This window comes from Sceloporus undulatus, chromosome 1 (assembly GCF_019175285.1).
Source record: "Sceloporus undulatus isolate JIND9_A2432 ecotype Alabama chromosome 1, SceUnd_v1.1, whole genome shotgun sequence".
Classification (NCBI taxonomy): Eukaryota; Metazoa; Chordata; class Lepidosauria; order Squamata; family Phrynosomatidae; genus Sceloporus; species Sceloporus undulatus.
The window spans coordinates 177,035,333-177,047,445 of record NC_056522.1 but is presented as its reverse complement, the minus strand read 5'-3'; the positions used below and the strand labels follow the sequence as shown (position 1 = coordinate 177,047,445).

At 43.3% G+C, this 12,113-nt stretch overlaps 1 protein-coding gene across 4 annotated transcripts in view; it reads left to right on the top strand.

The window, feature by feature from the left end:
- Positions 1-12,113, top strand: part of SERTAD2 (SERTA domain containing 2) — a 130,844-nt gene that overhangs the window by 89,730 nt on the left and 29,001 nt on the right. Inside the window, exons 1-2 of one of the 4 annotated variants that reach the window (XR_006102337.1) lie at positions 37-396; positions 1,660-12,104. The exons of 1 other annotated variant lie outside the window; for it this stretch is intronic. Coding sequence is in view for 2 of the 3 variants with exons in the window: in XM_042453451.1 (XP_042309385.1) it covers positions 662-825 (164 nt within the window). In the remaining variant the exon portion in view is untranslated. Of the gene's footprint in view, positions 1-36; positions 397-464; positions 826-1,659; positions 12,105-12,113 lie in introns of those variants that run through there. 2 more of the 4 variants (XM_042453461.1, XM_042453451.1) reach the window with 2 other exon arrangements.

The following is a 12,113-nucleotide window of genomic DNA, read 5'->3' as shown; positions in this document are numbered from 1 at the left end:
GAGCAAAGGGGATCCAGAGCTGCTGGCTGCCTGGGGGCTAGTTGCAAGGCGGGGCTTGCCTGGGGAGCCAAAGGGCAAGGAGCTGGCCGGAGCCTCGCCTGGCGTCACTCTCTCTCTCTCTCTCTCTCTGCCTGGCCAAGAGCCTGGAGGAGGAGGAGGCTTGCTTCCCTCCCTCCCTGCCTCCTCCATTGTATAATGCTTCGTGACCGCAGCAGCCAGAGGAGAGAGGAGGCTTAAATCCTCCGATTCCTCCTCCTTCCAGAGCTGCATTCCCCCCTCCTCCTCCTCCTCCTCTTCCTCCTCCATCGGAGGAGAGCGCCATATGGAGCTGGGGGGAGATTAGGGAGCACCAGCCACCCACCCAATGCTTTAGTTCTCCGGGGGAAACTGCATGGGGTAAGTGCAGCTCCTGGGCTGGGAAGGGAGAAAGGATCGGGCTGGAGAAGGGGGCTATGGGGAGCTATGGGGGGTGGTCTTTTGCTTTGGGTCTCCAGGGTGCAGGCCATGGCTAAAGGGGCCTCAAGGCAAGCCTTATTGGGGGGTGGGGGGTGGCTTCTCAATGCATCAAGACTCCCCATGTGTTGGTTAGGAGGGAAAGATAAGGGGTAACAAGAGGGAAAGCAAACCCACCCCACAAGCAGCCCAGATCTCCTCCTCCAAGATGGGTTTGCTTTCCCCCCTTGTAACCCTTTGGAGACCTCTGCCTTCTTCCTTTTTTACCTTACCTTCTTTCCTCCGCCTCCTGAAAAGAAAAGAGCCTGCCTGCCCCAGTGACTTGGCTTCCTGCGAACAGATTTCAAGTCCAAATGAGAGCAGGGATCGCAGGTGCGTTGCCTCTGGGTCGCTTGCGTTCCTGCTGCAAAGGTTTCCTCTTTTTTATTTTTCGGTCTCGGTGCATCGTGTACAAGAGTTTCTCCAAGGTGTGAGTGTGTTGTTTACAGTGCAACTTGCTTTAGGGCCCTGCTAAGTTTTAGGTATGTGCCGGAGGAGGCCAAAGATGCCCTGGACATCTATTTGCCCTCCAGTTTTGCTTTCTGAAAACAGGAGGGGTGTCAGAGCCTTCGTGTGTGAATCTTTTCAAACATATATAAGGATCCCCCACAAACAGAGTCTCTATTAGGCTGCATCCAAATCGGTTCGATAGTGCTTGCAGTGGCATGGCTCCATGCGCTGGAATTCTGGAAACTGTAGTTTGTTTCCAGAATTCCAGCGCATGGAGCCATGCCACTGCAAGTGCTGTCAAATTGGATTATTTTTGCCTGGAGCCTTGGTCTGCCAAGATGGGGGCTGAATTTTCTAGTTAGTGAAAAGAAATTTCCTCAACCAGGTTGAAGATGTGCATCTAAGGGAAGAACCAGATTCTGGTTTAGGGCCTCAGGATGGCCTTCTGGTGGTGGCAGGGAGAGAATACTTGTCTTCCTAAAAGTTGCTGCGAAAACACCTTTTTAAAGGGAGAATTGTAAACTTGCCTCCTTTTGAAAGGAGTACAACCCAAGCTTTGCTCCTCTCAGTAGATCCTGACTTCTCTTGGAGTCATTCGCATGGCAGAAATACTGATATCCTACCATGACTGGTGGTGTATTTTTTAAATTGTAGATGCAAGTTGTAGTTACTTTCATTTGGCACTCGCTTATATGCATATCTTTCTCTTCTTGCTAGAAGACTTTGACCACTGACCAAGCGTTGGCAGGGGAAGAGACAGACATGTCTGCTTCACAGCTCTGTTTCATACCATCCTGTGTCCGCCCTGCAAAGGTCCTTTACAAAAGTTGAGACTCTCTTCCTCTCTGCCAGCACTTGCAAGGCAGAATATCAGGATCAGCCAGCTGGTTGCTTTGCAGAAATCCAACTGAATACTACCCATTCACATGAGAGGGAAGTCCTTTCGGGTTTCTTTCAAGCTTTTGTAAATGTTTGCAGGGAAGATCTGGTCCCAGCTTCGGTCCCGATGGCGTGGGTTCTGATTATTTTATTACTTCTGGTTTCCTTTGTCCAAAGTGACAAGGAACCGGTTTTCAAGGTCTGCAGACATACTCATGCATGCACCTTTGCATCCAGGTCTTGCTCTCTGTCCTAAGAAAAGGAGGAAGAGTAAGCCACTGGCCTCAGCTCACCAACACCCCCCCTCCAAGCTGGAAAACAGGGAACATTCAAGGTGTGAATTTGGCAGGTCTGCCTTGGCTTTTTCTCAGGTTATGTCCAGTTTTTTATAAGCTAATGATGGTTCTGTAGCACTGTGTCCACTATCACAGGAGTGGACTTCTGCTTGAGCAACAGGATTTCCCCTTCACCTCAACCTCTGTCTCCTCCAGAGGACCCCCCCCCCAGTAGTCCAGGAAGTTTTCTGGAGGCTTGGGGATAGCAAATCTGTTCCACAAGTTGGCAGACAACATTGGGAACGATCTAAACTCAGTAACTAAACAAATAATAATTACTTTTTAAAGAAAAAAGCTTCTTCTTTTTCAAACTACATAGTGGTTCCTTAGAAACCAAGATCATGATGAAGCAATGTAGTCAAGATTTTTTCCAGGTAAATCCTTGAATGAAATTTCCTGGAGATTCGTAATAATAGTTTTCTTCCTTTTGTAGTTGATAAACAACCTGAATTCCTAAAAAAACCACAAAAAACAATTTTATGCTTAAGAGCTAGTATCCTTGGTGTGTATTAAAGATGGAAGAAGGCTTAGCAGTTTGTGGTGCCAGACAGGTACTGGAGTCTGTATCCTAGGGAACACTTCCATTGTCCAGACAAGTATTGTAACATCTAGCATAACAGCTACAAGGAGTTTCTTCCTTTTCGTGTCTGATCTGCCTTCGTTTAACGCTGTAACATGTCTTCAGGAGGAAAGACGTGTGTAAAAATTTTGCACTACTTGTGTGTGTGTTTTAATAATAATAATAATCTGTGTCTACTCATGTTTAATGGAGCTTGTCCTCCTCTGAAGTTATTTAAATAGATGTGAAAACTTGTTGTTGTTTTAATGTAATGGTGTTTAGATAAGATTTTTAGGATAAACCAGATTGAAAGACTAACAAACTGATGTCCTTTAGCTGCTGTCTGATTAAGATTGACTTAGAAGCAAGTCCCACTGAAATCAGTAAAAATTACATCTGAGCCATTCATAGGGATTAGATCGCACAAGTAAAAGTGTTTCTGTGTTTCTTAAAGCGGCTTCCCCCAAATTTAGAGAAATAACATGCAGCGATAGATGCTACATGTAAACCATGCCGAAGCTACACTTAGTAAAACAATCTCCACCTCTCTCTTTTTAAGGATAACAGTTGTTAAGTTTATTTATCGGAACACAAAACCCCCAAACTCAGAACTATTGGTACGAAAAAGTTTGAAATTTCACATCCGGCTCATCTTACGTAATAGCCAGCCAAACTACTGTACTGACAACTGGTGCACTTTCTTCACCCTCCGTATGAATCATTGGTATGAAAGGGAGCACAGAACTTGTTTAGATTTTGTACATTTCTGAAGTAGCTGGGCCGACATGCAGCAGGTGTTGTTTAGTAGTTGAGTTGCTTTTGTGTGTGTGTATACATGAGAATGCAGTGCATCAGAAGTGTGATTACGGTATATTATTTTTAAAGTGTAGACAGGCTTCCTATGACCCACTTGCAAGGGCTCTTCAGTGCCTCCTTTGGAAGTACAGTTTCTGTCTAAAAAGATAACATAAATGGAGACGGCTCCAGTTGCAACAGCTTCTTGGCCAAAAAGAGGAAAGGGGGAGGGGCAGAGGAGAGAGAGAGAGAGAGAAAAGAAAAGAAATTGTGCCAGAAACAGCAGGCTCTGATTACAGAGTCCAAAGATCATTTAATGCACCAAAGGGGAAAAAAGGAGGAAGAGTGCAAGGTCCAGTTTAAGCAGCTGTAGGTTAGCAATAGTTCCAGGGGCAGAAGCTCAGCTGATTCTCCTGCTATAATCAGACCCCCTCCCAATTTTGATGCTAGCTTTGAGGGAATGCTTGAATTTGACTTTTCTGTGGAAGCGGGGAAGGAAAGAAAGGATAGGTGAGTGGAATGACCATATGTTGTGAGGTTGTATCATGCAGAATCTCTAAATGCCAGTGGAAGGGAGTTAGCACATACTGAGCATAGCACATTGTGGCTTTGTGAGATGCTGCCTAAACAACTGGCCCATCAAAGCTCTTCCATGTAAAATTCACCTCCAAAGGAACCTAACAATGAAATGTGGTCTTTATGATGTCTTTGGAGGTTTCAAGTCCTGATCTTGGACACGGGGCAGTTTGGTACAGTGTGTGTCTACGCCGGAAGCTGGATTCAGTAAGGCTTATTTTCAAGAAATTCGGAATACACTCTCAGACTAACCAGCTGAAGTCATTTGCAGTTAAATTGTCCCACAGCACACTTTTCCAAACACCTGCTGCTGTAGCATGGCTTATGGACAGGTAATAAGGCTCCTTGAGCTCTTTGGAGAATAGTTGGATAGACTGTAAGAAATAAATATGTACCACTTAAGAAAGTGTTTCCCAGACTTTCTCCAGATGTTTTGGACTTCGGCTCCCAGAATTTCTGATCATTGCCCAAACTGGCTAGGGCTTCTGCAAACTGAAGTCCAAAACACTTAGAGGACCAAAGTTTGGGAAACACTGACTTAAGAGGTTTAAAAGCATATGAATGGTGATTTTCCTGCCTATGGTGTTTGTACATATTTCTTTGTCCCACTGTTGTCTCTGATCAAACAGGCTTTACAGCGTTTTTTTAAGCAGTACCAAAAACCTGTTTACCTGAGATCACATTGGAATGAGACCACAGACAGGATCCCTCGTTCACCTTCTTAAACAGTTGGATCATCTGCTTCCACCCTCATAGACTCCCGCTTCAGTAGATGTGTTCTCCTCTCCCTTGCAGAGCTCTTTTAAGAACCTGGAGTGGTTTGGCTGTGTCTTATTTTGCCGTGTTCTGTTACTGGAGCAGGTGGACTGGGGTCCCTTTCACACTATAGTTGCCCCTCCGTTTTTGTAGACTTCAGATCTGTGACCCTTGCTTACTCATGAGGAGCAAACGGAGGGGGTTAAAATTGGGTGTGCGCCCGCAACTGCTCATGGGCACGCACCCCCATTCAAGCCTATGGGGCTTGAATATCTGCAGAATGGATTCCTTGTGAAAACAGAAGGCTGATTGTACAGTTATAGTGCTATGATTCCATTTTAACTGCTCTGGTTCTGTCCTGTAGAATTCTGGGATTTCCAGTATAGGGGTATTTAGAACCCTCTCTTCTGAGAGCGCCTCTGACCAAACTGCAAAGACCAGGATTCTGTAGGGAAAGCCCTAGCAGTTAAAGTGGAATTGTAGCACTATAATTGTGTAGTGTGAAAGGTCCTAGGATTTTACAATGGCATAGGATTCCAAAGGAACGGATAACCTGTGAGTGTTAGCAACTGTACCCAGACATCACATTGGGTAAAGCTGAATTAAATGACAAACACTTGAAACAAACGTGGATGGAAAATCAGCATTGTTTAAGCACAGTACAGAGTTTCATTTGAGGGTTTGCGGGGGAGGGAGCAAAATATATATTACAAGATGGATTTCTTGGTTCTCTTAATGTCAGTATAAATCTGGAATGTCTTCACTCAGGTTTATGGGGCAGGTGTCTTTCTGAAAATTCATGGTTGATTGAATCATGTGCCTGAAGATCAGGATAGCTGTTTGGTGAGTTCTGCTATTGTTGCTGACCATGTGACAGAGTAGTCATCTGTTACACAGCCAGATCCATTTTCAGCCCATAATGATGTCAGACTTTCTTTTTCCCCCAGTCTGTGAAGATATACACACACACACACACACACACACACACACACACACATATACATACACTTATATACTGACTAGTTGACAAACCATTGCCCATCATATTGTACAAGGCCACCTGACCAGGGCTGATTTTAAATCACATGATCCAGTCCTTATTGGGTCACACTGACGGCACAAAAAAGAGCAATGTTAATCTGGTGGTGGAAAATTCTGTTGAAATTCAGAATGTCCCTAAATGCCAGAAGGGGACTTTCCTGGGAGAAGATAGTGCTAGCAAGGCCTGTGCTACAACTGCATTGAGGAGGAGGTCCAGCGTGATTCTGCTGAGTACTGAATTTCATATAGCAAATAGTTAAGGCCAAACGCTCTTTACTTTTTCTACTCTTACACTTGAAATCTGGGCTGATCAATTTAGGTATGCACTGTTGCAGACAGTGTTGGTTATACAATCCTACATATCTGTCTGGTTGGTAATAGGCCAAGTCTTTATGAATATGACATATGAATAGAACTAGAAGAGAGGTTACTACTGTCCAGGTTTCTGGGTGGCTAAACAATCAAACCCTTAGCAGCGGCAAACATAGCTTCTAAGTATGGTTTATGCAAGTTGAGTATCCTTTACCTGGAATTCCAAAATCTGAAGTACTCTGAAATCAAAAACCTTTTGAGCTACAATGTAAGTAGTGTAGTATGTTCCTGTACTGTATTTATGAGGCTGAAGAGAGACACAAGGATCTGTGAAATGATGGGAGTGCATACCTACATTGATCAGCATTATGTCCTGTTATGTTTATGCAAATGCAGGTATTCAAAAATAAATAAATATCAAAATATGGAACACTTCTGGTACCAAACATTTCAAATAAGGGGTACTCAGACTTTATGTTCCTTTGCCTGGCAGGTAACTTGTAGTGCCATCTGTAGGAAGCTATTTATATTCTGTGTTTGTATGAAGTAAAGGAATTGTCCCATTACCTTAATTTCATTTTAAATGAGGCTGATTATGTGGGAAATAACATGTCAGAAGGATCCTGTACATGTAGCCATTCCTGTGAAATTTACTTAATTGACAGCACAACCCTATATATGTTTTTTCTCACATTTATGACTTGTTTTCAATGGGATTGATTCCCGGATTGCATCCTTAGAGTGACATTTCAAATTCCTAAAATTTGGAGAAAAGTTTCAATTACAAATCATACACACTTTTTAGCCTGTTTGGAGAACATTTGGTAATATGAGATAATGTTTCCGAGTTCAGGAGCTATTCTTATGAAGGGAGTTGTACTAGAAATTGTTGTTCTAAACAAAATTAATAAAGAAAAAAATGGCGCTTCTATTATTTGAGTTTTTATTTTTAAAAACCTAACTGGATTGTACCACTTGGGGGTTTCTTTTATTGGTGTTGACCCCTCTGCTAGACGATCACAGTGGCAGCTACACAGCTTTTCTTCCCTGATTTTCTCTCTGTTACAGGACAGAGCTGTGTATGCCATACCAACTGTCTCAGGCCCCTCAAGTTAGGCTTTTCCTCTGGAGGACATTGCCCCATCCCAAGTGCTGTAAGATTCAGCTGCTGGTCCAGAGAGTGTCAATACATGCAGTGGTAAGGGGCTGCTATTTTATGCTTTGCCTGAGGCAGCGACTGTCTTGTTCTGGCCCATTTCCATTAATTTTGACAAGCAATCTGAGCTGAACAAAATTTGTTAGGTGGGATGTTTGCATAAGTGCCAGGTAGTCTGATGAAACAGTCCAGTAAGTGTAGGACAGCAACAGGATCATCAGCAGGTGGCAGCAGCAGTGGTGGCAAATCATGAAATACGTTCTGTCCCCTTCTTTAAGACTCTATAAATGAGCAGTAATATAAGAACACCCATGACGGCAGGTAAATTATGTGGATTTGTTGAGGTGAAATGGGGAGGGGGATTCTAAAAGAGGGCCTACTTTAAGGAGACCGTACAACTAGTCATTCAGCAGGTCTGACTAGTTTTGAAATGCCTGAGGACAGGTTTATCTCAGTAAAGTCATGTAGCTCTGAAACAAAGTTTTCAAATCCACTTTTGTTAGTATGCTACCACTTGTTGTGCCTTCAAGTCGTTTCCAACTTAAGGCAGTCCTAAGGTTTTCTTGGCAAGTTTCTTCAGAGGGAGTTTGCCATTGTCAATCTCTGAGGCTGCGAGAGTGTGACTTGCCCAAGGGTCACCCAGTGGGCTTATATGACCAAACTGGGATTTGAACCCTGGTCTCCAAAATCATAGTCCAGCAAACAAACTACTACCTCACAGTGGCTCACCATAGTACCACTGAAAAAGGTGTAGGAAGTTTAGGGGAGTAATCAAGGAGAATTTTCTGTCTCTCTTTTTAAAAAGCCACACAAAATAGCATTTTCCATTATAATTTTTATTTTTCTAATGTTTGGTTGGTTTATTGCTTTAAGTAGTGGGCATCTTCTTAATTTCTGCCAAAAGAAGCATACACAGTTGAATGTACAGTCTGACCCTGATTATTAGGTAGGAGTTGCAAGAGCCTGAAAACATACATTCTGTCTTTAATGTCTTCTTTAGCAGTTTTAAGCATGAAACTATTAGGAGGGTACTGTCCCTTTGTATTTCAGAAAAGTAATCTACAGCACTGTGTAGTGGTCAGAGTTTCTAGGTTCACTCACCTCAAAGGGCAACCTGCTGGAAGAGGAGGAATCTGTGGATAAATAGCCATGGCCTGGCTATTTGGAAAGCTGGTAGCTTGTGGGTTTCCTTCTCCAGACCCAAGTTCTTGAACCAGGATATACGCTTGGTTTTATTTTTATTTAATTTTTTCAGCTATAAATTCAAGTAGCTGCCTCTCATTCTCGATGTGAATTTAATATATATGAGATATACCCTTGTGATACTGTTTTCTAGTTTCTTTTACCTTCTCCCCTCTACTATGCCTTAAAATGAAGAGTTGATTCACATAGCTGGAAAAAATAAAAGGGCAGAGAAAATAGGAGGGGGAAAAGTGAGTCACTTACGTTGCTGCGTTCTGACATAGACTCTTATGATAGAATTTGTATGTCTCTTAGCAGAGAAATATACGATAGAAACTTTTGTTCTCCTTATGACCATTTAGGAAAGTTGCTATTCCAGCTTTCATTCCCATCATCCTCTTCATCACCCCTAAACAACAGAGTGATTTCTTTTCAGCTACTGCTTTTACTGTTTAACTGAACAGACAGTCAGGATGGAGAAAAGAACTTCTGTCAAGCAAGTTTTCAGCGCTGAGGTCAATATGAAGAGTGTTTCAAACAAGTTACGCAGTGGAATAGCTGGATTGTACAATACATGATATTCTGGATTAAACAATAAGAATGTATAGGACTTTTTCTCTTCTTTCCCTATACTTCCATGATTTTCTCTTTGCCCCCTTCCTCTCTTTCCACCCACCCTTCCTTCAATCCCCTGCATATCTTTCCATTGCTTATTCTATTTCTGTTAGCTTTTCCTTCTCCTGGGCCTCTCTCCTTGGTTCTCCAGCCAATTTTTAGCTGAGCTGCTCTTAGCAATGGAGCTTGCAGTTCTGCTGGCTTGCCCCTAGAACAATCCTAAGCAAGCAGCATGGGAAATGTCCATGACTAGTGGCCTCTTAGTGAAGCGAGAGCTCACGTGTGCTAGAACTAAAATCCCATATTAGCTATAGACACAGGAAGGAGATGTTGTCTAGATAAGCAGGTAAAGAAATGGCCCAGAAAGTGGGAGAAGTAACAGGAAGGGAGCCAAGGGGTACAAAGGAAAGGGGCAGGTTAACTCTGGACTGAGTTGTAAAAATGAGATCAAACATTTCTGCTGTAAATTTTTGAGAGGCGGGAAATACAAATAAATCATTATATTATTATTATTATTATTATTATTATTATTATTATTATTATTATTGGGATGAGACGTGGAGTATAGCAGGGGTAGGCACATGTGGCCTTGCAAGCTTCCCAGGGATTAAAAAAAAGGAAAACAAATTGCAATTATTCGTTGCTCCAGAATGCCCCCAGATGCACTCTAGGCAGTGTGGAGGTACACCTGATGTTACATGTTTTGTATGTTTGCCATATTTTGGTACTGGCCATGTGCCGTATTAAATTCATTCATTCGGAGGGCAATTCCATCATGCTTGGAGGCCCTCCGAGCCCCTTGGATCAAAAACAATTTTTGAATTAAAAACCAACAACACCGTTTTTGCCCCCAAATGTTCTAAAATGTGTACTGGGCGCATGAAGCGCATTTCTAGCAATTTTTCAGCCTCACGGCAAATTTACACTCAGAATAGAGGCCTTTTTTGAAACCACAAACTTGATGAAAATGCCCTCAAACCTCCCCAGAGGCATTGGAGAGAAAAAACTATATTGTAATATATTTTGGGTTGGGGAGAAGGTGTGTTCCCCCCCCCCCCAAGGTTTCCTAAGGGGCTCGTGCCAGGCCCCTAGCTTTCCAGAGTTGCCTACTCCTGGAGTATATGAATGAAAGGGTTTGAGGAAACAATAGTCTGAAAGGATAAAAAGTAGAATGGCCAGCAGTAAGTTTGCATGTAGAAAAGTATTCTGCTGAAGTTATACATTATGGGCAGGAAGGGATGAGCAAAGGGATGAGCAATGAAATATGCAGGCTGAGTGCCAATGGGAAAAAGGAAAAAGAACCAGTTAGGCTGTAAGAAGGGAAAAAAGAGGTGGGGGGATCTTTTTCCAGAGGAATACCTGGATTTAGTCAGTTGCCACAAAAAAGCCAAGTGTCTTCCTGGTGCCATAGGCCTTAAGAGGTCCATTGTGGCTTAAGCTTCCAGGGGCCAAGGTCCACTTCATGGTAATGAAGAAGTGGAGTTGGTGAAAAAAATCAGAGAAGGGAGCAGGACAGTCTTCGTGCAAGACTAAGATTGCAACAGTGGGTTTTAAAGTTTCAAACGGTACTTCCTCTTTTTTGGCATTTAAAGGCCCTTGGAACACTACTGCTACAAAAATTAAAAATGGCAATCCTATGTGCAGTTTACGAACACAGGCCCATAAACTGTGGGCAAGGATGGAGAACTGCCAAAGCTTCCTGCAGAGAGAGGAGGCCAAAGCAAGGGCTAGACCTGAGTATTCCAGCCAGGCTGCTGCGTGGGGTGCAAGAGATCAGCCTGATTCACAATGGCACCAGAGTCTGTCCTGCCTGCACTTTGGCATCTGTGGTACTCTCAGGGTGATCCTGGGGCCAGGAAGAAGAAGCCCAGGCCAGTCTGCATCCACCACCACCCTCCCCTTGAATGAGCTGGATTCACAACAGGTTCACATATGAAACTAGATGGTGGTTTGCAGGAGGTAGTGGAGCCAAGGTTAACAGACATTTCATTTGGCGAAAGTTATGCTGGGAGAGAGCTTATTTGGGTAGCACTATGCATTATATTGGCAAACATTTGCTCCCAGAATCATGTTTGCCCAAATAATGTTCCTGTGGGAGCTGTTCATAGGGAGAAACCAGGATGAAGACATTTATTCTTTCTCATGGTCACTTGTTTTTCCCTTCAGATGCCCCCAGGAAGTTCCCCAAATGCCCTAGTCTCAGACTGTGGATAGTGAAAATTGAGTTTAAACTGTTTGGAGGAGCTATTTGCAGGCCTATAAAGTGGGGGCAGGGAGGTAAGCAGCCATGGGTCGGTCAGTTTTCCAGCCTTGTCTATCCAATTCTCCTGCTGGAGAGATATCTTTAACTTGCAACATGCAGGTCCATGGTCAGACAAGTCAATAATTCCACCATCCCCAGTCTGGTACCCTCAGCCCCAGCCCCAGCCGAGTTGCAATCCAACATATCTGGCAGTTGCTTTGTCTACAGGATCATTGTTGGGCCCCAGCTGGGGAAGGCTGGACTGGAGTTTGTAATGTAAATACCTGCTTTTTTAAAAAATTAAAGGTAACAGTATGGAGTATGTCTGCTGTTTATATAATTGTTGTGTGCCTTCACATATTTTCTGACTTATGGTGACCCTAGGGTGAAGCTATCGTGGAGTTTTCTAAGGGCTGAGAGTTTATGACTCACCCAAGATCACCCAGCAGCCAAGTCAGGAATCAAACTCTGGTCTCCAGGGTTTTGGTCCAAAGCTCAATCTGCTATACTATGGGTTGGTTCAATATACTTACCTATTGTGCTGTTTAACCGTCTGATCATAAAGGTTCATAACACAGATAATGTCAAATTTCTCTTGGTTTTCTTTCTAATAGCTAGTACTGCGTTTAGATGAGGGATAGGGCACATCTTAAGTAAGTGAATATGTTTTACCCTCTCCAAGGAGGCAATCACCTGCTGAGAACCAGCTCAACCACATAGTTA